A 23,289-nucleotide genomic window follows, 5' to 3' on the forward strand; every position below is an offset into this window, starting at 1 on the left:
TTTGGCTACACGTGCACCTACACTGGTTGGATCTGCTTAGCCTTCCAGTTAACTGTGCAGATTTTTCCTTGCTCTGTTGTTGCAAGGGTTAATAAGTTCTGTTTCTCTCCTAGAGCTCTCTGTCCTGAGTTATCTCAGCTGTTCTGTTTTCTCCACTCCTTTCTGGTAGGCCTGTTTCACACTTCCGTTTTTGACCATCAGTCAAAATCCGCCGTTTTTCAAAAAAAACGGATCCGCCATTTTTTTTGGCGGATCCGTTTTTTTCCCTATTGAGATGCATTACCAGCGGATCTTGACGGATGGCCATCCGTTGGATCTGTTTTTTTGCGGATCCGCCAAATTTTTTGCGTCCACCGACATGCCCGGACGGACCATGCAACGTTTTTTTTTGCTGCAGGATCCGCATTTTAGAGTGCGCATGCCCGGAGAAAGGAAGTCAGCCGGAAATTTAACCCTGAAATCATTTCTGGCAGACGGAAAAAATTCTCTCTCTCTCTCTCCTCCCCGGGCTACGGTTCCTTTAAAATTCTTCTTTCATTGGATCCGTCAAAAAAGCGATCCGGTGGCATCCGTTCACATCAGTTTAGCAACGGATCCGCTTTCCGCCATTTTGGCGGATTTTGACTGACACAAAAAACTGAAGTGTGAAACAGGCCGTATAAATACTCAGCTTGAAAAAGAACATATTGTTTGATACGCGTTGCTGTGTCTTTCCGCTATGATGGGGCATGTCCGTTTATCCTTGTTCTTATGCCTTGAATAAATTTTTGTATATTTGGAAGCTGGAAACTTTTTCATTATTGATTTACTCCACATGTGGCTTCACGAAATATCCAAGCTTCCACACACCACTACTAGCCAAGAAAGCAGGTGAGCTGGTTACCTTTATTTTTTGCACATAAATACTCACCTCTTAGATTGAGTAGTTGCTAGTAATAACTTGCTCTAACCTGGTTTGGAGCTGGAGGTATGCATTGTGAGAAGAGAGGTCGTCTAGGAGTCACTGGGGGAGCGTGGCTGATCGCGACTGGTTGTCAGCTGATTCTCACAGCTGACACCCGGCATTAAGTGTCTGGAGTGGTCATAGACCGCTCCCGCAACTTTAACCCCCGAAACACTGCGATCAAACATGATAGCAGCATTCCGGAGCTGGCAGAGTGGCTGACAGCCCCTCTGCCTTTGAATCGGAGACCCCGCGGCATGACGCGGGGTCTCAATCGCTGTCATGGAGAACCGATGTCATCATGACAACATCCGGGGCTCCAGACGTGAGAGACTTCCTATCATGCGCAGTAATGACCACGAAGTCTCTCAGGCCAGTGTAATAGAAGCTGCAGCGCTGACAGCTTCTATAGCATGCAGATCTGCATGCTATAGAAGCGATCAAGCTGCACAAATTGAGTGTACCTTAGAGGTGGATCACACATCCGTTTTTAGACGTCCGTCAAAATCCGCCGTTTTGCACAACAAACATGGATCTGCCATTTTTTTTAGCAGATCCGTTTTTTTAACCATAGACTTGCATTAGTGGCTAAAGCAGATCCGTCCAAAAAACGGATCCGGTAGCATCCGTTTGTGGCAAAACAGAAACGGATCAGTTTTTTCACACTTTGGCGGACGCCAAAAAACGGATGTGTGAAACAGGCCACCGTGGGACAAAGTATAAGAATCAAATAAAAAAAGAAAATTGTAAAAATATTTTAAAAAATAATAATAAAAAAAATAATATTTATTCTATCAATAAATAAATATTTGAATTCCAAAAAATCTAAACACTAAAACAACAGATATTTAGCATTGCTGCGTCCGTAACGACCCATCCTATAAAACTGTCCCATTAGTTAACCCCTTTAGTGAACACCATTAAAAAAAAGACAAAAATACACTGCTTCATCATCATATCGCTGAACAAAAAGTGGAATAACATGCGATCAAAAACATGGATATAAACAAACGTGGTACCGCTGAAAATGTCATCTTGTCCCGCAAAAACAACCCAGAACATAGCTCCATCACTGAAAAAATAAAAAAGTTATAGCTCTCAGAATAAAGCGATGCAAAAATAATTATTTTTTCTATAAAATAGTTTTTATTGTATAAAAGCACCAAAACATAAAAAAATTAGATAAATGAGGTATCGCTGTCATCATACTGACCAAAAGAATAAAACTGCTTTATCAATTTTACCACTCGTGGAACGGTATAAACGCCCCCCAATGAAATTCATGAATTGCTGGTTTTTGTTCATTCTGCCTCCCTAAAATCGGAATAAAAAGCGATCAAAAAATGTTATGTGCACGAAAGTGGTACCAATAAAAACATCAACTCGTCCCGCAAAAAACATGACCTCACATGACTCTGTGGGCCAAAAAAATATGGAAAAATTATAGCCCTCAAAATGTGGTGATGCAAAAACTATTTTTTTGCAATAAAAAGCGTCTTTTAGTGTGTGACAGCTGCCAAACATAAAAACCCACTATAAAGACCCACTATAAATAGTAAATCAACCCTTCCTTTATCACCCACTTAGTTAGGCAAAAATAATAAAATAAAAAAATGTATTTATTTCCATTTTCCCATTAGGGTTAGGGCTAAAGTTAGGGTTAGAGTTAGGGTTGTGGCTAAATTTAGGGTTATGGTTACGGTTGGGGTTAGGGTTAGTTTTGGGATTAGGGTTTGGGTTGGGATTAGGGTTAGGGGTGTATTGGGGTTAGGTTTGGAGTTAGAATTGAGGGGTTTCCACTGTTTAGGCACATCAGGGGCTCTCCAAACACGACATGGCGTCCGATCTCAATTCCAACCAATTTTGCATTGAAAAGTCAAATGTCGCTCCTTCCCTTCTGAGCTCTGCCATGCGCCCAAACAGTGGTTTACCTGCATATATGGGGTATCAGCGTATTCAGGACAAATTGTTAAACTATTGGGGTCCAATTTCTCCTGTTACCCTTGATAAAATAGCACAAATTGGATGTGAAGTAAATTTTTTGTGAAAAAAAGTTAAATGTTCATTTTTTAATCATTCCAAAAATTCCTGTGAAGCACCTGAAAGGTTAATAAACTTTAATGTGGTTTTGAGCACCTTGAGGGGTGCAATTTTTAGGGGATTTGGATGTTTCGCCCCCAGCAGTTCGCCCCCGGGTACATTCCGCCCCCGCACATTTCGTCCCAAGCAGCAAAATGATAGGGGCGAAATGTATGGGGGCGAAATGTACCTGGGGGCGAACTGTGGGGCTAAATTGCTGGGGGCAAACTGCTGGGGGCGAAACCTCCTATAACCAGTTTTTAGAATGGTGTCACTTTTGGGTATTTTCTATCATATAGACCCCTGAAAGTGACTTCAAATGTGATGTGGTCCCTAAAAAAAAATGGTGTTGTAAAAATGAGAAATCGCTGATCAACTTTTAACCCTTATAACTGCCTAATAAAAAATAATTTTGGTTCCAAAATTGTGCTGTTGTAAAGTAGACATGCGTGAAATGTTACTTTTGTGTGACATACCATATACAGTATACTTCAGTATAAGCCAAGGTTTTCAGCCCTTTTTTTATGCTGAAAGTGCCCCTCTTGGCTTATACTCGAGTCATTGTCCCAGGGGGTCGGCGGGGGAGCGCGGCTGTCAGATCATACTCACGCCCTCCTGGCGCGGTCTCTGCAGTCCCTGCTTCTCAGATAGTCTCCGGCTCTGTAGCTCTTCCTGTGTTCAGCGGTCACGTGGCACTGCTAATTAATATAATGAATATGCGCATATTCATTACTTTAATGAGTGGTACCACGTGACCGCTGACCACTGGAAGGAGCTGCCGGCGCTGGAGACCATCGAAGAAGCAGGGACTACAGAAACTGTGCTAGGAGGGGGTGAATATGATGGGGAGGACGGGGGGAGCCTTGCGATATTCACCTGCCCCCATCCACCACCACGCGCCGCTCTGTCTTCAACATCCTCTGGCTGTGACATTCAGGACAGAGGGCACGATGACATGGTTAGTGGGCGTCCTCTTCTTGAACAGTCACTGCAGAGACCTGGAAGACAGAGCGGTGCGCAACGGTGGAACAGGGACAGGTGAATATCGCAGGTACCGGGGCCCTGAGCCAGCAGCAACACCGGCACCTGGCCCACATAGCATGCCAGTGTCTCCGCCTGCTTAGGACACTGGCACTTGGCCCCCAGTGAGGAGACGTGAGTATGTCATTTTTTTTAATCGCAGCAGCAGCATATGGGGCATATATATCTATGGAGAATCTTATGGGGCCATCAACCTTTATGGAGCATTATATGGGTGTGTATATATCTATGGGGCATCTTATGGGGCCATTAGCCTTTATGGAGCATTATATGGGGCATATATATCTATGGGGCATCTTATGGGGCCATCAACCTTTATGGAGTAGCATATGGGGCATATATATCTATGGGGCATCTTATGGGGCCATCATCCTTTATGGAGCAGCATATGGGGCTTACTCTATGGAGCATCTTATGGGGCCATCAACCTTTATGAAGCATTATATGGGGCACATATATCTATGGGGCATCTTATGGGGCCATCAACCTTTATGGAGAATTATATAGGGGCATATTTATCTATGGGGCATCTTATGGGGCCATCAAACTTTATGGAGCAGCATATGGGGCATATTATTCTATGGGGCATCTTATGGGGCATTCAACCTTTATGAAGCAGCATATGGGGCATATATATCTATGGAGCATCTTATGGGGCCATCAACCTTTATGGAGTAGCATATGGGGCATATTATTCTATGGAGCATCTTATGGGGCCATCAAACTTTATGGAGCAGCATATGGGGCATATTATTCTATGGGGCATCTTATGGGGCCATCAACCTTTATAAAGCAGCATATGGGGCATATATATCTATGGAGCATCTTATGGGGCCATCAACCTTTATGGAGCAGCATATGGTTATTCTATGGAGCATCTTATGGGGCCATTATTAATCTTTGTGCAGCATTACATGGGGCATATTTTTTGTATTGAGCATCTTATGGGGCCCATCATGAACTGTTTGGAGCATTATATGGGGCTCCTGATTCAATATGGATATTCAAAAACATTTACCCTACTGATGCCTCAATTAATTTGACTTTTATTGGTGTCTATTTTTATTTTTGAAATTTACCAGTAGCTGCTGCATTTTCCTCCCTAGGCTTATACTCGAATCAATAAGTTTTCCCATTTTTTTTGCAAAATTAGGGCTTCAGCTTATACTCTGGTCGACTTATACTCAAGTATATACGGTATCTCTGTCATTTAAGGGCATGAAAATTCAAAGTTGGAGAATTGCGAAATTTTCTACATTTTAGCCAAATTTCTTTTTTTTTTCACAAATAAATGCAAGTCATATCAAAGAAATTTTACCAATATCATGAAGTACAATATGTCATGAGAAAACAATGTCAGAATCACCGTGATCCATGGAAGAGTTCCAGAGTTATTACCTCATAAAGGGACAGTGGTCAGAATTGTCATAATTGGCCTGGTCATTAGCATGCAAACCACCCTTGGGGGTAAAGAGATTAAAATCTTACTTTCCAGAGGGATGTACTCATTTATGCCAAGAATTATATATGGAATAAAGCTTTTGGCTTGTTCTATATGTGTGAATTACTGTTAAGCTAATAAAGCAAACCATCACTAATAGGTCCCAATTTGGAATGATTTTTTCAAGCTTGTTGGAGTAACACCAACCTGTTGGTGTTCTCATATTCATTTTCATCTGAACATGAATGTCAATTGCAACTGCTTTCTAGGTAGAGCTGCACCTAAGTATTAGGCTGCGTTCACACGTTGCGTTGTTTTTGCGGCGGTTTTTAACGCGCGTTTTTGCTGTGAAAAACAGCATCCCATGCAATCCTATGGAATTTCGCAATGCTGTGCTAATGCTGCGGAATATTCTGCGGCGGAATCGCATCGCGGAAAAATACGCAGCATGCTCATTGATTTTGCAGAATTGCGGCGATTCCGCACACATAGGAATGCATTGTTCTTCTTACTTTCTGCTTGTGGCTGTGCCCACCATGCGAAAAGTAAGCAGAACATTTACGGATGGTACCCACGGTCCGGAGGAGAGGAGACTCTCCTCCAGGCTCTGGGTACCATATCCCTGTAAAAAATAGAATTAAAATAAAAAAATCGTCATATTCTCACCTTCCGATGTCCCTCGCAGCGTCACCAGGCTTCAGCTATCCTCCCGGCAGGTCGCGTTCCCAGTAATGCATTGCGAAAATGACCTTTCATAGCATGGCGGTCTCGCGAGATCGAGACGTCATCAAAGGTCATTGTCGCAAAGCATCACTGGGATCGGGACCATCGCGAGACGTTGGAAGGTGAGAAAAACGCGATTTTTTATTTTTTTATTATTTTTAACATTAGATCTTCTTACTACTGATGCTGCATAGGCAGCCTCAATAGTAAAAAGTTGGTCACACTCGTCAAACACTATGTTTGATGAGTGTGACCAACCTGTCAATCAGTTTTCCAAGCGATGCTACAGATCGCTTGGAAAACGCTAGCATTCTGCAAGCTAATTATGTTTGCAAATCGCTACTTTTTCCGCGGTAAATTCGCGGGAATTTAAAATGCGGTTTTCCAGCAGAATGGAATTCCAGAATTCCCGCAGAAATTTCCATGGGAATTCCGTAACGTGTGCACATAGCCTTAGAGGACTTTTTTGATAATCAGGCAGTGTAAGCAGGCAGTAGGTCATCCGACCAACAAGAAATGGACTTTTGGATTGCTGAGATCATCGTTCTCAGCAGCACATTGACTTGTATAAACAGGACATGTGCTGCTAAGAACAATGGAAGTTTATGCATACAGAACAATCTATTTTTGATTGCTGATCAATAGTGGTTTAATGCTGCAAATTGATTCTTGTAAACCTGGCCTAAGTGATCTTTGTAATGAACCTCGAATTTAAGATACCAAAGGCAAATCAACAAGCTAATATTTATATTACCTCTCCATTCACAAGAATATCAAAACGAATGCCAAAAACCTTGAATAATGTCCTTTTCTGTATTCCATCCTCTTTGTAATATCTTGCATGCCTTTAAAAGAAAATATAGGCAGCATTTAGAAATTCCATTTCTTAAAGCAATAGAATTGTAAAGCTTGTTAATGTGAATATTTGTATACAGTTTTGCTCAAAAGTTTTCATACCCCAGCAGAATTTTTGCTTTCTTGGCCTTCTTTCAGAGAATAAGAATAACACCAAAACTTTTTCTCCACTCATGGTTAGTGGTTGGATGAAGCCATTTATTGTCAAACTACTGTTTTTTCTTTTTTTAAATCACAATGACAACCCAAAACATCCAAATGACCCTGATCAAACGTTTACATACCATGGTTATTTTGGCCTGATAACATGCACAGAAGTTGACACAAATGGGTTTGAATGGCTGCTAAAAGTAACATCATCACCTGTGACAAATGCCAGGAAAATTGTTCGGGATGCAAAGGAAAACCCACAAATAACATCAGCTGAAATACTGGACTCTGAAAACTAGCGGTGTGGCTGTTCAAGACGCACAATAAGGAGGCACTTGAAACAAAATGGTCGAATCACCAGAAGAAAGCCATTACTGCGTAAATGCCACAAAGTATCTCGCTTACAATATGCAAAACAGCAGAGAAAAGCCTCAAAACTTCAGGAACAATGTAATTTGGAGTGATGAGACCAAAATTAAACTTTTTGGCCACAACCATAAACGTTACATTTGGAGAGAGGTCAACACGGCCTATAATGAAATGAACACCATTCCTACTGTAAAGCATGGAGGTGGATCGCTGATGATTTGGGGATGTGTGAGCTACAAAGGCACAGGAAACTGGGTCAAAGTTGAAGGAAATATAAATGCAGCACATTATCAGAAAATACTGGAGGCAAATTTGCAATCATCAGCCCAGAAGATGCGCATGGGATGTACTTGGACATTCCAACATGACAGCGATTCAAAACACAAGGCCAAGTCAACCTGGCATTGGCTACAGCAGAACAAAGTAAAGATTCTGGATTGGCCATCTCAGTCTCCTGATCTCAATATCATTGAGCCACTCTGGGGAGATCTCAAGCATCCAGTTCATGCTAGACAGCCCAGGAATTTACAGGAACTGGAGGCTTTTTGCCAAGAAGAGTGGACAGTTTTACCATCTAAGAAAATAAAGAACCTAATTCACAACTACCACAAAAGACTTCAAGCTGTCATTGATGTTAGAGGGGGCAATACACGGTTTTAAGAAATAGGGTATGTAAACTTTTGATCGGGGTCATTTGGATGTTTTGGGTTGTCATTATGATTTACAAAGAGAAAACAGTAGTTTGAGAATACATGGCTTCACCCAACCACTAACCATGAGTGGAGAAAAAGTTTTGCTGTTATCATTCTTATTCTCTGAAAAAAAGGTCAAGAAAGCAAAAATTCTGCCGGGGTATGTAAACTTTTGAACACAACAGTAATAGCGGCTCATTGGCTATTATATGTATTTTAAGGTACTTATTGAATACATGAGTAATTTACAGAATCAACATATCATTTTTAAAGCGGTCCATCACCAGAGGTCAGAGTATAAACTGTTCATATTGTTTAAATAGATTTCTTAATAGGAATCTGTCAGCAGGTCTTTTGCTAATCTGAGAGCAGTATGGTGTAGGGAAAGAGAAGCAGAATCCAAAGATGTATCACTTAGATTACTGGGTGCAGCCGTTCTGACACAATCAGAGCTTTTAGATTTAGAATGAAGCAGAGCTGAGAAAGCTAACCCCGCCCACACCAGGCTCTCCATGTAAAATTCCATAGACAGTGAGATGCTTATCACAGGAGGGGATGTTGCCTGACTAATGTAATTGGGCAAAGTTAATCTCTTAGCAATAAATTCTCCACAAATAGTAAACAACAGCATGCACTTTGACAAGTGACACATCCCTAAATTCTGTGTTTCGGCCTCAATCGCCTGCTGTCTTTAAATTAAATAGCAAAAACCTTTTTGACAGATTCCCTTTAAATATTCTAAGTAAGTGCATTGGCCTCATCAGGTCTATGTATGAATGACTGAATGAGGCCTTCAGGCATGATCAGACACCCAATTTTTAGTTATGTCATCTGTCCGTGTAATTAACCGATATGTACCCATTATAGTCCATGGGCATGTTCATATGTCTGTTTTTGTTTTGTACTTATTTATTAAATGGATTAAAAAGACACCTTCCCAGTGAAAAAATGGCGAATGCCACAATAAAAAAATGACCTCGTTGAGTGGGGGCACCAAAAATCGTTGTTTAGGGTGCCAACCTCCACAGACAGGCAGAGATCAGATAGGCCTAATACCACCATGGTTACTTACCGGTAGCCGGTTTTTCCGGAACCCATGACAGCACACCTGAGAGAGGGATCTGCCCTGCCAGGACAGGAACCTACTGAGATATAAGGGGCGGCACCTCTCCCCCGCTTCAGTAGGGTTACAGAGCATTGAGAGGACTTCCCAGTTAGTACATGTTAATCCAACACCACATCACACAAATGCACCCTACTAAACGTGCACACCCATACGGTGAAAAAGGGGGGGCGGGAATATACGGGTGCTGTCATGGGTTCCGGAAAAACCGGCTACCGGTAAGTAACCATGGTGGTTTTCCCTTCACCCATGACAGCACACCTGAGAGATTTTTGGAGACTTCGAAACACCTTAGGGAGGGATCACCGCTTGCAGCACCCTTCTACCAAAGGTTAAGTCAGCATAGGAGGATAGATTTAATCTATAGTGCTTAAAGAAGGTTGAAGGTGAGGCCCTAGTAGCGGCCTTACAAATCTGTTCAATCGATACCTCTGACTTTTCAGCCCAGGAGGTCGCCATGGCTCTGGTGGAATGAGCCTTAATGCCGTCAGGAATCGGAACACCACTAGCTGAGTGGGTTACACTAATGGCTTCTCTAATCCATCTAGCAATAGTCCCTTTTGAAACCCCATAGCCTTTCCTGGCACCCTGAAAAGCTACGAATAGGGACTGGGACCTCCTCCACTGGCTAGTGACAGATATGTATTCTAGCAGGGCTCTCTTGACGTCCAAACTATGGAATTTTTCCTCCCCTGAATTTTTTGGATTGTCGCACAAGGATGGGAGGATAATCTCCTGACCCCAATGGAAATCTGATGCTACCTTAGGCAGATAAGCGAGGTCTGTTCTTAGTACCACCCTGTCCTGAAAAACTTGTGTATAGGGTGGATCCACAGAGAGCCTGCAAGTCGCTTATTCTATGCGGGAATGTAAGGGCCACTAAAATGATCGTTTTTATGGTCAGAAATTTTATGGGGAGCTGATTTAACAGCTCATATGGTTCCTTTGTAAGAGCCTCTAGTACTTGGTTTAAATCCCAGGGGGCTATTCTGGGTATTGGAACAGGTCTAGCCCTATGACAGGATTTGATGAATCTGGCTATCCATCTATTTGCTGCCAAGTTGCAGTTATAGAGCGCCCCTAGTGCAGACACCTGAACTTTAAGCGTATTTACTGCTAACCCCAGCTGCAACCCCGATTGTAAAAACTCCAAGATGGCATAATCTGGGGTTCTTGTTCTAATGGCTTACCTAGGAACTGTAGGAATTTATTCCATGTTCTGCCATAGATATTAGTCGTCACCAGTTTCCTACTCTTAAGCAGGGTGGCCACCAACCCGGGAGAGAAACCTCTATCCCTTAAAAGCGACCTTTCAAATTCCACGCCGTCAGATGGAATCCTTTGACTTCAGCGTGAAATATTGGGCCATGAGCTAGTAGGTCCGGGATTTCTGGCAGAACCCATGGATCGGAGAGGGACATTCTCCGCAGTAGAGCAAACCAGGGCCTTTTTGGCCAAAATGGGGCTATTAGAATCCCCTGGCTTGATCGCTCCTGATCTTCTTGACAACTGTTGGGATCAGAGCCACTGGGGGGAACGCATAGGCTAGCCTGAAGTTCCACTGAATGTGCAATGAGTCCAGTGCCCATGGATTTTCCTTCGGGTTTAGTGAGCAAAACCTTTCTGTTTGCCTGTTGTGCTTGTCGGCAAAGAGGTCTATCACTGGTTTTCCCCAAAGCTGCGTTATTTTTTGAAAAACGGACCAATTTAGAGCCCATTCTCCTTGCCTCAGAGTATTGCGGCTCAGGAAATCGGCCTCTATGTTTTATGCCCCTTTTATGTGTAAGGCTGTTAAGGAGTGTAGGTGTTGCTCTGCCCTGCCAAGGATGTCGTCTGCTGCTTTCATTAGGGAGTGTGATCTTGTCCCCCCTTGGTGGCTGATGTACGCCACCGTTACTTTGTTGTCCGACATCATGCGGACCTTGCGACCCCTGAGTAGGGGAATAAAGTGGCTTAGGGCTTTGCTCACTGCCCACAGTGCATCCTGCATCCTTCAGATCGACTACGGTCTTAAAACAATCTTGATGTAGCAGCTTTATGGCCGTAGTCACCGACTCCATCTTGAAGGTCTGATTCCTTTTCCACCGATTGAGCCCTCTGAGGTTTATAATTGTCCTGAATGATTGGTCTGGTTTCTTTATCAGAAAAAGGGGTGAATAGAACCCCCTGCCCTTCTGTGTGTCTGAGACTTCGTAAAGGACCTGCTTGTCTATCAGGTTCAGGATCTCTGCTTCCAAGGCCAACTGTTCTTCGGTCGCCTTTCTGACAAACACGGCTTTTGGCTGGCGAACAAAGGAGATTCTCAGGCCTTCTCTTAAGACGCCTAGGATCCATGTATTGGAGGAGATCTTTTCCCAGGCCTGGGAAAGGAGTGCCAGTCTCTTCCCTACTGGAATACTGGCGTCATTGTGGTGATTTTTTTGAGGTGGAGGTACCCCCACCAAACATAAATCCCGACTTTTTTCCTTTTATTCTCCCATCTTCTTCTGTCGGCCGGAGGACACCCCCTATTGAATCTTCCACCCCTCCGAAAGGGCTGTCTTCTCTGCTCTGTTGGGAACCTGGGGAAGCCTTTTTTCCTATCGCTTGCCCTTTCCAGGATATCGTGTAAGTTCTTCTCGAATAAGAACCGAACATCACAGGGGAGGGAGCAAAGTTTCACTTTAGACTGCAAGTCACCTGGACAGCCTTTAAGCCATAGTGCACGTCTGGCAGCATTTGATAATCCTGCTGCCCTAGCCATCAACCTCATAGAATCCGCCGAGGTATCTGCTAAAAAAGCTGCTGCCCCATTCAAGAGATACATATCTGCCAATATCTTCTCTCTTGGGACCTTTGATGCTAGCTTCTCTTCTAACTGCTGAAGCCAGATCATCAGGGAACGTACCGTGCAGGTGCCTGCTATCGCCGGCTTTAATCCTCCCGCTGTCGCTTCCCATGCGTGCCTCAAATATGAATCCGCTTTCATGTCTAGCGGGTCCCTAAGAACCCCACAATCTTCCAGGGGCAAGGATGATTTTTTAGAAGACCTGGATACCGCTTCGTCTATTTTTGGGACCTTGTCCCATATTTCTGCATCCTTGTGCTCAAAGGGGTGGAGGGAAGAGCCCCTGATTTTTCGGGTTTCCTCCACTCTCTCTCAATAAGCGCTTGGATCTTTTCGGTCACTGGAAAGGTCCATTTTTTTTCTCTCTTGGAGCCCTCCAAACATAACGTCCTCTAGGGTTTTAGCCGCTTTCTCTTCCTGTAGGCCCAGCGTTGTTCTAATGGCCTTTAGGAGAGCATCTGTGTCTTCTACAGGGAAACATGGCTTACCCCCTGTGTCACAGTCTGAGGAGTCTGAGGAGGACGCCTGTTCTGTTTGAGATGAGGCCGAAGAGGAATTTGAGGGAGAACTAGGGGGATTCTTTCTACTTTTCCTCTCTTTTTTTCAATAGGGTCTTAATTGAACCCTCCATTTCCGACCTAAGGGCCGATATCAGATTAGCCGCGAAACTAGGCGCTTCCTCCGCCATGGTCCGCTGAATGCAACTGGCGCAGAGTTCTTTCTGCCAGTCTCTTGCTAGGGCCGTTTTACGTATAGCACAGTCCCTCTTATTCTTCTTACTTCCTGCTTTTTTGGGCCTTTCCTACGGGGTCAAACATACAACAGAGAAACCCTATTAACATAAATACTAGCATTCACGAAGATCACTCACCACCCGTGATCAAGGGTACCGGACTAGGAGGCTGCATCGGAGCACGTGACCTGTGCTCTCTGGACCTTGAGGAATCTCCCGACCTGCGGCTGGGGCGGCTGCTGCTCGAGCGGCTTTCATGTTTGCGGCCGGAGCGCTGTGAAGGAGGCAGAGACAAGGACCTCTCCTGCTCTGACTCCATTCTTGCACCGCCTACCCTGCCGCTGCTCCTCGTTTAAATGTGGCCTCCATCCTAGTGGGTGTCTCCTCCCCTCCCCCCTGCGACCGCCAGCTGACCGCTTCAGAAAGCTGGCCGGCGTCGCACCCGGCGCCATGACACCGTCGCCTTCTGCTGACGTCAGGCGGCGCACCCACAATCCTCTGTGCTGCTGACGTCAGCGGCCGGAAGCCGCCCGTGTCTCTCCCCTGCTAGACGCCTCGGGGATCGAGATGCGGGGGCGTGCTAGGGGAGGGCGGCGCGGTGGGGGCTTCCAGGAGCCACCGGGATCCCACCTGCGCCCACACGAACCCGGAGCCCCGAAGGACCCCGGGGACTGTGCCTCCAGCACCCGACGGCCGGCGCTACAGGTAAGGCACCTGTTCTTCCCGCACCGGGACGGACCTGGGTCCCTTTTTTCTTTTTTATTTTCTTCGCCCATGGCAGGCACCGCCGACAGTGGGATTCCTTCCAGGACAGGAACCCAACTGAAGCGGGGGAGAGGTGCCGCCCCTTATACAGTGGGGAAAAAAAGTATTTAGTCAGTCAGCAATAGTGCAAGTTCCACCACTTAAAAAGATGAGAGGCGTCTGTAATTTACATCATAGGTAGACCTCAACTATGGGAGACAAACTGAGAAAAAAAAATCCAGAAAATCACATTGTCTGTTTTTTTTTCATTTTATTTGCATATTATGGTGGAAAATAAGTATTTGGTCAGAAACAAAATTTCATCTCAATACTTTGTGATATATCCTTTGTTGGCAATGACAGAGGTCAAACGTTTTCTGTAAGTCTTCACAAGGTTGCCACACACTGTTGTTGGTATGTTGGCCCATTCCTCCATGCAGATCTCCTCTAGAGCAGTGATGTTTTTGGCTTTTCGCTTGGCAACATGGACTTTCAACTCCCTCCAAAGGTTTTCTATAGGGTTGAGATCTGGAGACCAGGACCTTGAAATGCTTCTTATGAAGCCACTCCTTCGTTGCCCTGGCGGTGTGCTTTGGATCATTGTCATGTTGAAAGACCCAGCCACGTTTCATCTTCAATGCCCTTGCTGATGGAAGGAGGTTTGCACTCAAAATCTCACGATACATGGCCCCATTCATTCTTTCATGTACCCGGATCAGTCGTCCTGGCCCCTTTGCAGAGAAACAGCCCCAAAGCATGATGTTTCCACCACCATGCTTTACAGTAGGTATGGTGTTTGATGGATGCAACTCAGTATTCTTTTTCCTCCAAACACGACAAGTTGTGTTTCTACCAAACAGTTTCAGTTTGGTTTCATCAGACCATAGGACATTCTCCCAAAACTCCTCTGGATCATCCAAATGCTCTCTAGCAAACTTCAGACGGGCCCGGACATGTACAGGCTTAAGCAGTGGGACTCGTCTGGCACTGCAGGATCTGAGTCCATGGTGGCATAGTGTGTTACTTATGGTAGGCCTTGTTACATTGGTCCCAGCTCTCTGCAGTTCATTCACTAGGTCCCCCCGCGTGGTTCTGGGATTGTTGCTCACCGTTCTTGTGATCATTCTGACCCCACGGGGTGGGATTTTGCGTGGAGCACCAGATTGAGGGAGATTATCAGTGGTCTTGTATGTCTTCCATTTTCTAATTATTGCTCCCACAGTTGATTTCTTCACTCCAAGCTGGTTGGCTATTGCAGATTCAGTCTTCCCAGCCTGGTGCAGGGCTACAATTTTGTTTCTGGTGTCCTTTGACAGCTCTTTGGTCTTCACCATAGTGGAGTTTGGAGTCAGACTGTTTGAGGGTGTGCACAGGTGTCTTTTTATACTGATAACAAGTTTAAACAGGTGCCATTACTACAGGTAATGAGTGGAGGAAAGAGGAGACTCTTAAAGAAGAAGTTACAGGTCTGTGAGAGCCAGAAATCTTGATTGCTTGTTTCTGACCAAATACTTATTTTCCACCATAATATGCAAATAAAATGAAAAAAAAACAGACAATGTGATTTTCTGGATTTTTTTTTCTCAGTTTGTCTCCCATAGTTGTGGTCTACCTATGATGTAAATTACAGACGCCTCTCATCTTTTTAAGTGGTGGAACTTGCACTATTGCTGACTGACTAAATACTTTTTTTCCCCACTGTATCTCAGTAGGTTCCTGTCATGACGGGGCGGATCCCTCTCTCTGGTGTGCTGTCATGGGTGAAGGGAAAATAGGGCTTTGCAGCATCTCAGAATTGGTCATTTTTTCAATTGTGGCATTCGCCATTTTTTCACTTTTTAATCCATTTAATAAACAAGTACTTTTAAGAGATTATATGTTCTCTTCTAAGTTTTGATTCCTAAAAATATTGTTTTTGATTGATTTTCTCTGTTTTGGGACTCAATGTCACCAAAAACAAAAATAGAGACATAATAAAAAATGGAGCCAGAATTATAAAACAGTTCTAACATGGATTTTCACAGTAAGTGCAACATCCTCATCAGGTCTAAATGCCTATTAATAATATGCATTTCATATCATGAAATCTATTGCCTGATCTACTTTAAAAAAGTTTTCGAGGATTATATGAAATTTGCCTACCAGCAGCTGGTCATGTTTTGCACATTAATTTATTTATACACCTTCTGTAGCCAATCACTGGCCTCAGTGGTGACAATGGCTTGTACAGCACATCACCACTGGGGAGAGTGGTTTGATGCAGTAGTTGCATGAATGATGTATGGAACCTGAAGTACCAGTGGGACCAGCAAAGTGGAGACATAAAAGGTTAATTATTATTTCATAAAATCTTATAATACCATAGTTTATGTATTTCTTGTGTTATTTTGCTAAAGCAAAAATTGGCTATTTTCTTTTCAGAAACAAACTATGAAGGTATTTTGCTGGAGTCAAAGAAAAGATTCCTCACCATCAAGGCAGTTGAGAGGGTGTGATGTCTAATGAGACTTATTAGGTAATACTAGTAAAGGCTCCGTAAAAATGTGTGTTGTGCTCCTATAAGAACTCCCAGTCTAAGGAACAAGCAGTGCGGAAGCCTGTGGGAGCCAACATGAGAAATTATCTAGAGCAAGGCCCCGATATATGAGGACCAGCGTTTTGCATACCAGTCTTAATGAGAGGCACGTACGAATAAGATGCGTCAAATTCATCAACATGCACACGCCACAATGACTTTGCCATATCTTATTAGTCGTATGCGCCTCCCCAGCAGTGGTAACTACAGTCAGAGACCATAGTATTATTTCTGGCATAATGTATTACGCCAATTACAAATAACTTGATAGGTGTGCACAGCCCAGCCCCACTCTCGCTCAACCCATTTTGGTGGAGTTACTTGAAATTGGGGTGAAAATATCAAAAGCAGCAAAAATTTGGCACAACTCCTCATTGTGCAAAACATTCGCCCCCAAAAGGTGTTGTGTTTTGAGGTGCTGCTTAGTGAGTTTTGTAATTGGACAATAAAGTAGCTGTAATGTTTAGCTACTGACAGCCGGCCAAAGATTTTCTTTAAGAGAACCTGTCTCCTTGTTTTTCAGCTATAAGCTGCGGCCACTGCCTTTCGGGGCTTATCAACAACATTCTAGAATGCTGTAGATAAGCCCCCGATCTAACCTGAAAGAGAAGAAAAACTGTCATGTCGTTCTGTCTGTACCTTGTTGTCGGCGTGACAATGCATGTCTTTGCTTTAACCCTTTGCTCCTTTCCCCCTAATTGAGCTGGGTTACTGCTGGCTGTTACCTGTATGGAGCCTGCTCAGTTCCCTGCTCTGCTGCGTAGCCATGCATGTGTTGCTAGGTCTTTGCTCTGATGCTTGACCATCCACATGTGTGGTCCCTAGTTGCCACTGTGGAAGCTGTCCACGGGTTGCGAGGTCATTTTCAGCTGATGCATGAATTTCCACGTGTGTCTAGGCTTGCAGACGATGCTAGGTGCTCTAAGCCTCAGTTCCTGCACTGACTGTGCTGCAATAGTTTCTGTGTGTGCTTAGAGCGTGCATGGCCACCTCTGCTTTTATCAGAGTTAGTGTGTGTGCTTGAAATGCTGTCCCCAGCCAATTGCTGAGGGGCAGCTCCTATATAAACTTCCCCTTCCCTGCTGGGCATGGCCAGAGCTACTCACAAAGCTCCTGAACTTTGCCATGTGTATTTTGTGTCTGTGTCCCTGGACCTCTCCTGTCTATGTGTTGTACCAAAGTCCCTGCCTTGATTCCTGCTTTGTCCTGTTTCTGTGCCCTGCCCTGGAGGTGGTATATCCAGGCCTGAATCCTTGATCCTGTACCTGTCCTGTACCTGACCCTGTCTGAACTGTGTTTGCTGTTATGTTTCTGGAATCCCTCTGTGTTTGGAGCCTCACACCCAGTGACTCTGAATCTTTTGAAACCAGTGTTCCTGCTGAGCATCTACTACCCTGTGCTCTGACTACCATGCGGTGCTAGCTCCTTGCAGGCCCAGCAATCCTACGGTTTTAGCACCATCACACTTGAGTTCCATCCTAGGTCTGATGCCCGGAGCCAGATGACCGCAGTCTGGAACCTGATGACCGCTGCCTGGAGCCTGGAGCTTCATGACTGCAGTGGTGCCTGTAGGTCGTGTCAGATTTCTGGAACCTAATGACTCCTGTTTGATGTCTGCCGGTGACTCTGATGTCCAGCCTGTGTCCTGATGTCCAACCTGTGTCCTAGAATCATAGAATCATAGAATCGTAGAGCTGGAAGGGACCTCCTGGGCCATCTGGTCCAACCCCCTGCTCAAAGCAGGATTCGCTAAATCATCCCAGTCAGATGTCTGTCCAGCCTCTGTTTGAAGACTTCTCGTGGCAGCTTGTTCCACTCATTGATCACTCTAACTGTCAAAAAGTTTTTTCTAATATCTAATCTGTGTCTCCTCCCATTCAGTTTCATCCCATTGCTTCTAGTCTTTCCTTGTGCAAATGAGAATAAAGTTGATCCTTCTACAATGTGACAGCCCTTTAGATATTTGTAGACAGCTATTAAGTCTCCTCTCAGTCTTCTCTTTTGCAAACTAAACAATCCCAAATCCTGCAACCTTTCCTCATAAGACAGGGTTTGCAGATCGGTCACCATTCTGGTCGCTCTTTTCTGAACTTGCTCCAGTTTGTTGATGTCTTTTTTAAAATGTGGTGCCCAAAACTGGACACAATATTCCAGATGAGGTCTGACCAAAGAGGAGTAGAGGGAAATAATGACTTCACGTGATCTAGACTGTATGCTTCTGTAAATACATCCTAGAATTGCATTTGCCTTTTTTGCTGCTGCATCACACTGTTGACTCATATTCAGTCTGTGATCTATTAGTATACCCAAATCTTTTTCACATGTGCTGTTGCATAGGCCTATTCCTCCCATTCTGTATATGCTTTTTTCATTTTTATTGCCCAGATGTAGTACTTTGCATTTCTCCCTGTTAAAAACCATTCTGTTAGTTGCTGCCCACTTCTCCAGCTTATTTATATCTTTTTGAATCCTCTCTCTCTCTTCTCTAGTATTAGCTATCCCTCCTAGCTTTGTGTCATCAGCAAATTTAATCAGTTTACCCTCAATTCCTTCACCTAAATCGTTGATAAAGATGTTGAACAATACAGGGCCCAGGACAGAGCCCTGTGGTACCCCACTTGAGACATTCTTCCAACTGGATGTGCAGCCATTTACGACCACTCTTTGGGTCCGATCACTAAGCCAGTTATGAATCCACCTAACAGTTGCTTTGTCCATTTCATACTTAGTCATTTTTTCAATAAGGATTGTATGAGATACTTTGTCAAATGCTTTGCTGAAGTCAAGATATACTATATCTACAGCATTTCCTTGATCCACCCAATCAGTGATTCCGTCATAGAAGGAAATTAAGTTAGTCTGACATGACTTATTAGTTACAAACCCATGCTGACTCTGTTTAATCACTTCATTGTTATCCAGGTACTGACATACATGTTGTTTAATAATTTAATGTTTAATAATGTCCTCATGTACCCTTATGTCCTGCCTGTGTCTCGATGTCCAGCCTATGTGTGCCTCGGTGATCTGTTGGTGCCTTGGGGTCCACTGGGTGGTACCCTTCTGGGAGGTGTGGAATTGGGAGCCTGGCATAGCCCTGTTTCGTCTATATACTGTGCGACTTTACTTTAGTAGTTCTTTATACCTGAAGTTGTGCGGTGTTATCAAGTCCTACGTGTCTTCTTTGTCCACATCCTCAGCTGCCACAGTATCCTGGTCGCTATCCTTCCCTAGTTTGGGTAGGCTCCGGTCCCCCTCTGTGGTATAGAGGGTCCATATTGCGTCCCCGGGGGACGCCCACCCCTCACCGAGGTGCCTGCTGGGCCACGGCTGCAGCCTGTGACAAAAACAAGTTTTATTATACTCACCCGGGGGCGGTCTGGTCCGATGGGCATCGCAGGTCGGGTCCGGCGCCTCCCATCTTTCAGGAACACTGTACTGCACTTGCTCACTGAGCCAATGCACGTGTCCTGAATACAAAGACTGTGCACAAAGATACCTGCGGAGTGGGCAGCAGTGGCGACAATGCATGCTCCAGGACCTGAAGCATGTGACTGATGGGGGCGTGGCCTAAGCTCCACAGAGCTAGGAGCTGCAGGGAAACTCCTAGAAAGGTAACTACAGGACAATGTTACCAAGGGGCATAGACAGAGACAGAACCAGATCAAGCCGAGGTCAAAGCACGAGATAGCAATACAGTACCAAAGGATTAGACAGAATGGATAGTCAGGACGTAGCAATAGATTAGACGGTACAATAGGGGTAAACTGTAACGGAGTAACGATAGCCAAGCCAGGAGGTCAGAACCAGAAAAGACAAAGGTACCGAAACGAGAGACGGAGTACAGAGTGAAGGAACAAGCCGGGTCATACACGGGAAGCAAACAAACAACGCAGAGTACACGCACACCAGGGGTCAGACACACCAGAACAGCAGTATAACTGACAGAGAATGCTAGTTTGGAGTGAGTATAAATACCCCTCCTAGATCCAAAGAGAGGTCGGCAAAAGTTAACCCTGTGAGAACAGGACATTAACCATATCCTAACCATGACACCATCTTCAAGCAATGTCATCATCTTCCTTGCTTTGTGTCACAGCTCCTGCACAGGTGTACTGATCTGCCCTGTTGAGGGCAGAGCCAAATACTGCAGTGCGCAGGCGCCGAGAAAGGTCAGAGAGGCCGAGTGCCTGCGCACTGCAGTATTTGGCTCTGCCCTCAACAGGACAGATAACTACGCCTGTGCAGAAGCCAGAAATATGAACCTAGCACTCAACTTAAAGGTATTTGTAAGGCGGTTTATTGTAGTACACGGAAAAAGACGTTTCGGTCAATGTGACCTTCTTCAGTTACGTGATGCCTATAAGCTCTACACAATCTATATACCACACGTAACTGAAGGTCACATTGACCGAAACGTCTTTTTTCGTGTACTACAATAAACCGCCTTACAAATACCTTTAAGTTGAGTGCTAGGTTCATATTTGTTGCTTTAACGGTTTGGAAACCTAACCTTAGCACCATCTTGAGTTGTGCTCACGGTGTTCTTTCTATATGTGCAGAAGCCACGACACGAAGCAAGGAAGATAATGACATCATATGAAGATTGGAAGCGCCGGACCCGGACCTGCGACGCCCATCAGACCGGACCGCATCGGACCACCCCCTGGCTAAGTGTAATAAAAATTGTTTTTCTTCTCTTTCAGGTTAGATTGGGGGCTTATTTACTGCATTCTACAATGCTGTAGATGAGCCCTGAAAGGCTGTGGCCACAACTTATAGCAGGAAAACGAGGTGACAGGTTACCTTTAAGGATGTTGATGTAACTTCTTTGCGTAGAATGAAGACCTACTAACATATAAAATAAAATTACCTACCGGAAGTTGAAACCTTGTGAGACTGAGTTCTCATCATGTAGGGCGTGGAAAAAATATGTAGGCTTGCAGTATTTCAATGGCCAGTCAAGATCACAGTGCCAGTCTATTATAATACCAATTGTTCCTCCCTGTAGCATAATACATTTTTCATTAACATTATTAATAATTCTATGTGGTCTAAAGCACTATTGTTATATTCAGCCTAGACAACAGGAAATGATCAGAAAAGGTCACTATTGAAATCATGATAAATGTTTTTTGTGTTTTATATATATACACACACACACATTATATATACTATATATATATATATATATATATATATATATGTATAGTGTGTCCGTAAAGTCATGGTGCTCTTTTATCCAGTCCCAGGAACAGGGCCGGACTGGGACTAAAATTCAGCCCTGGCATTTGAAGTTACACGGGCCCACTAGTCACATGGTGACTATATAATATCTTTGTACACTTGTAGGTTACAAGAAGTGAGAGGAGATTAACACGACTATATAACATGTAGACAGAGCTGTGCCCAGTATTTCAGCTCAGTCCTATTTATTGCTTTTAGGTACAGTACTCCTCCCAAAGTGCTGTCCCCTTTTGTATGCACGGTGACAGAATTCCTGGCAGAACTGCTATCCATTGGGCAACCAGACCCCCTGGTCACAGCCACCCCTATCATACCTCCCAACTTTTGAAGAAGGGAAAGAGGGAGAAAGACAGCGGCGCGCGCAGCTGCAAATTTTAGGCCACGCCCCGGCCACATCCATTTCGCAACTAGTCACACCCATGTCCATGCCCAACCGCACCCATTTAGCACTGCTGATCACACTAACTGGTAATGAGGGCACAGTGGCTGGAATTATGGGCACACTAACTGGCACTAAGGAAGAGAGAAAACAGAGAGAGAGAAAAAAGAAAGCAGAGAGAGAAAGAAAGGAGAGTGAGAGAGAAAGAAAGAACAGAGAGAGAAAGAAGAAAGAACAGAGAGAGAAAGAAATAGGGGAAAGAAAGAAAGAACAGAGAGAGACAGAGAAAGAACAGAGAGAGAAAGAAAGAAGTAAAGAAAATAAAGAAAGAACAGAGAGAAAGAAAGAGGAAAGAAAGAAAGAAAGAGGGGAAAGAAAGAACACAGAGAGAAAGAAAAAAGAAAGATTAGAGAGAGAAAGAAAGAACAGAGAGAGAGAAAGAAAATGAGGGAAAGACAGAACAGAGAATGAGAAAGAAAGAACAGAGAAAGAAAGAAAAAGAGAAAGAAATAAAGAAAGATTCTATAATGATACTATAGCAGCCCGGCTCCCATTGTAGTGCCCACCTGAGCCTCCCGATGCAGGACATATCATGATCCGCTCACATGGCCGGCATCCCCGATTCCAAGGCGATTCTGCTGTTTGCGCTGTTGGAGGAGGACATGGTGATGGAACTGAAGCATTCCTAGTTCCGTCACAATCTTCTCATGAAATTATCTCATTTCCGGTCAGCTTTCAGCATATCAATTCCAGTGGAACGTCATGTGTGAGTTTTAAAATGCTCCTCGGGGCTCCGCCATGTACTCCTGTGTCCGTGGGAAAAGCCCGCTTTGTATGCTTCGTACACACTTGGCTCCGCTCCGTACATCCCGTACACATATGGCTCCACGCCGTACACACACGGCTCCGCTCCGTATACTCCATACACACGCGGCTCCGCTCCGTACACCAAGTACACACGTACACACACGGCTCCGGTCCGTACACCTCGTACATGCGGCTCCATTCTGTACACCTCATACACACGCGGCTCCTCTCCGTACACCTCGTACACACACGGCTCCACTCCGTACACCTCGTACACACACGGCTCCGCTCCGTACACCTCATACACACACATCTCTGCTACATCTACCCTGTAAACCCCTCCTGACCCCACACATACTTACCGCATCCAGCACCATGACAACCAGCACAGCAGAGTCCGGCAGACACCAAGAGGCAGGGCTGTGCACACAGGACCTATGATGAGGTCACAGGAGGGGCGGAGTCAGGGGTCACATGATCAGGGGTCTGGACAAAGGCTCCTGATCATGTGACCCCTGACTCCTCCCCTCCTGTGACCTCATCACAGGTCCTGTGTACAGA

At 44.6% G+C, this 23,289-nt stretch overlaps 1 protein-coding gene across 5 annotated transcripts in view; it reads right to left on the reverse strand.

Annotated features, from left to right (window-relative positions):
- P2RX1 (purinergic receptor P2X 1) overlaps positions 1–23,289 on the reverse strand; it is a 245,346-nt gene that overhangs the window by 82,780 nt on the left and 139,277 nt on the right. For all 5 annotated transcript variants that reach the window (XM_073590587.1, XM_073590586.1, XM_073590588.1 and 2 more), the window contains 2 exons: positions 21,173–21,300; positions 6,982–7,072 (listed from right to left, as the gene is read on the reverse strand). In XM_073590587.1, the coding sequence (XP_073446688.1) occupies positions 6,982–7,072; positions 21,173–21,300 (219 nt within the window). The remainder of the gene's footprint in view (positions 1–6,981; positions 7,073–21,172; positions 21,301–23,289) is intronic.

The sequence above is a fragment of the Dendrobates tinctorius genome, unplaced genomic scaffold (assembly GCF_039654945.1).
Source record: "Dendrobates tinctorius isolate UK_male_01 unplaced genomic scaffold, ASM3965494v1 ptg000117l, whole genome shotgun sequence".
Classification (NCBI taxonomy): domain Eukaryota; kingdom Metazoa; phylum Chordata; class Amphibia; order Anura; family Dendrobatidae; genus Dendrobates; species Dendrobates tinctorius.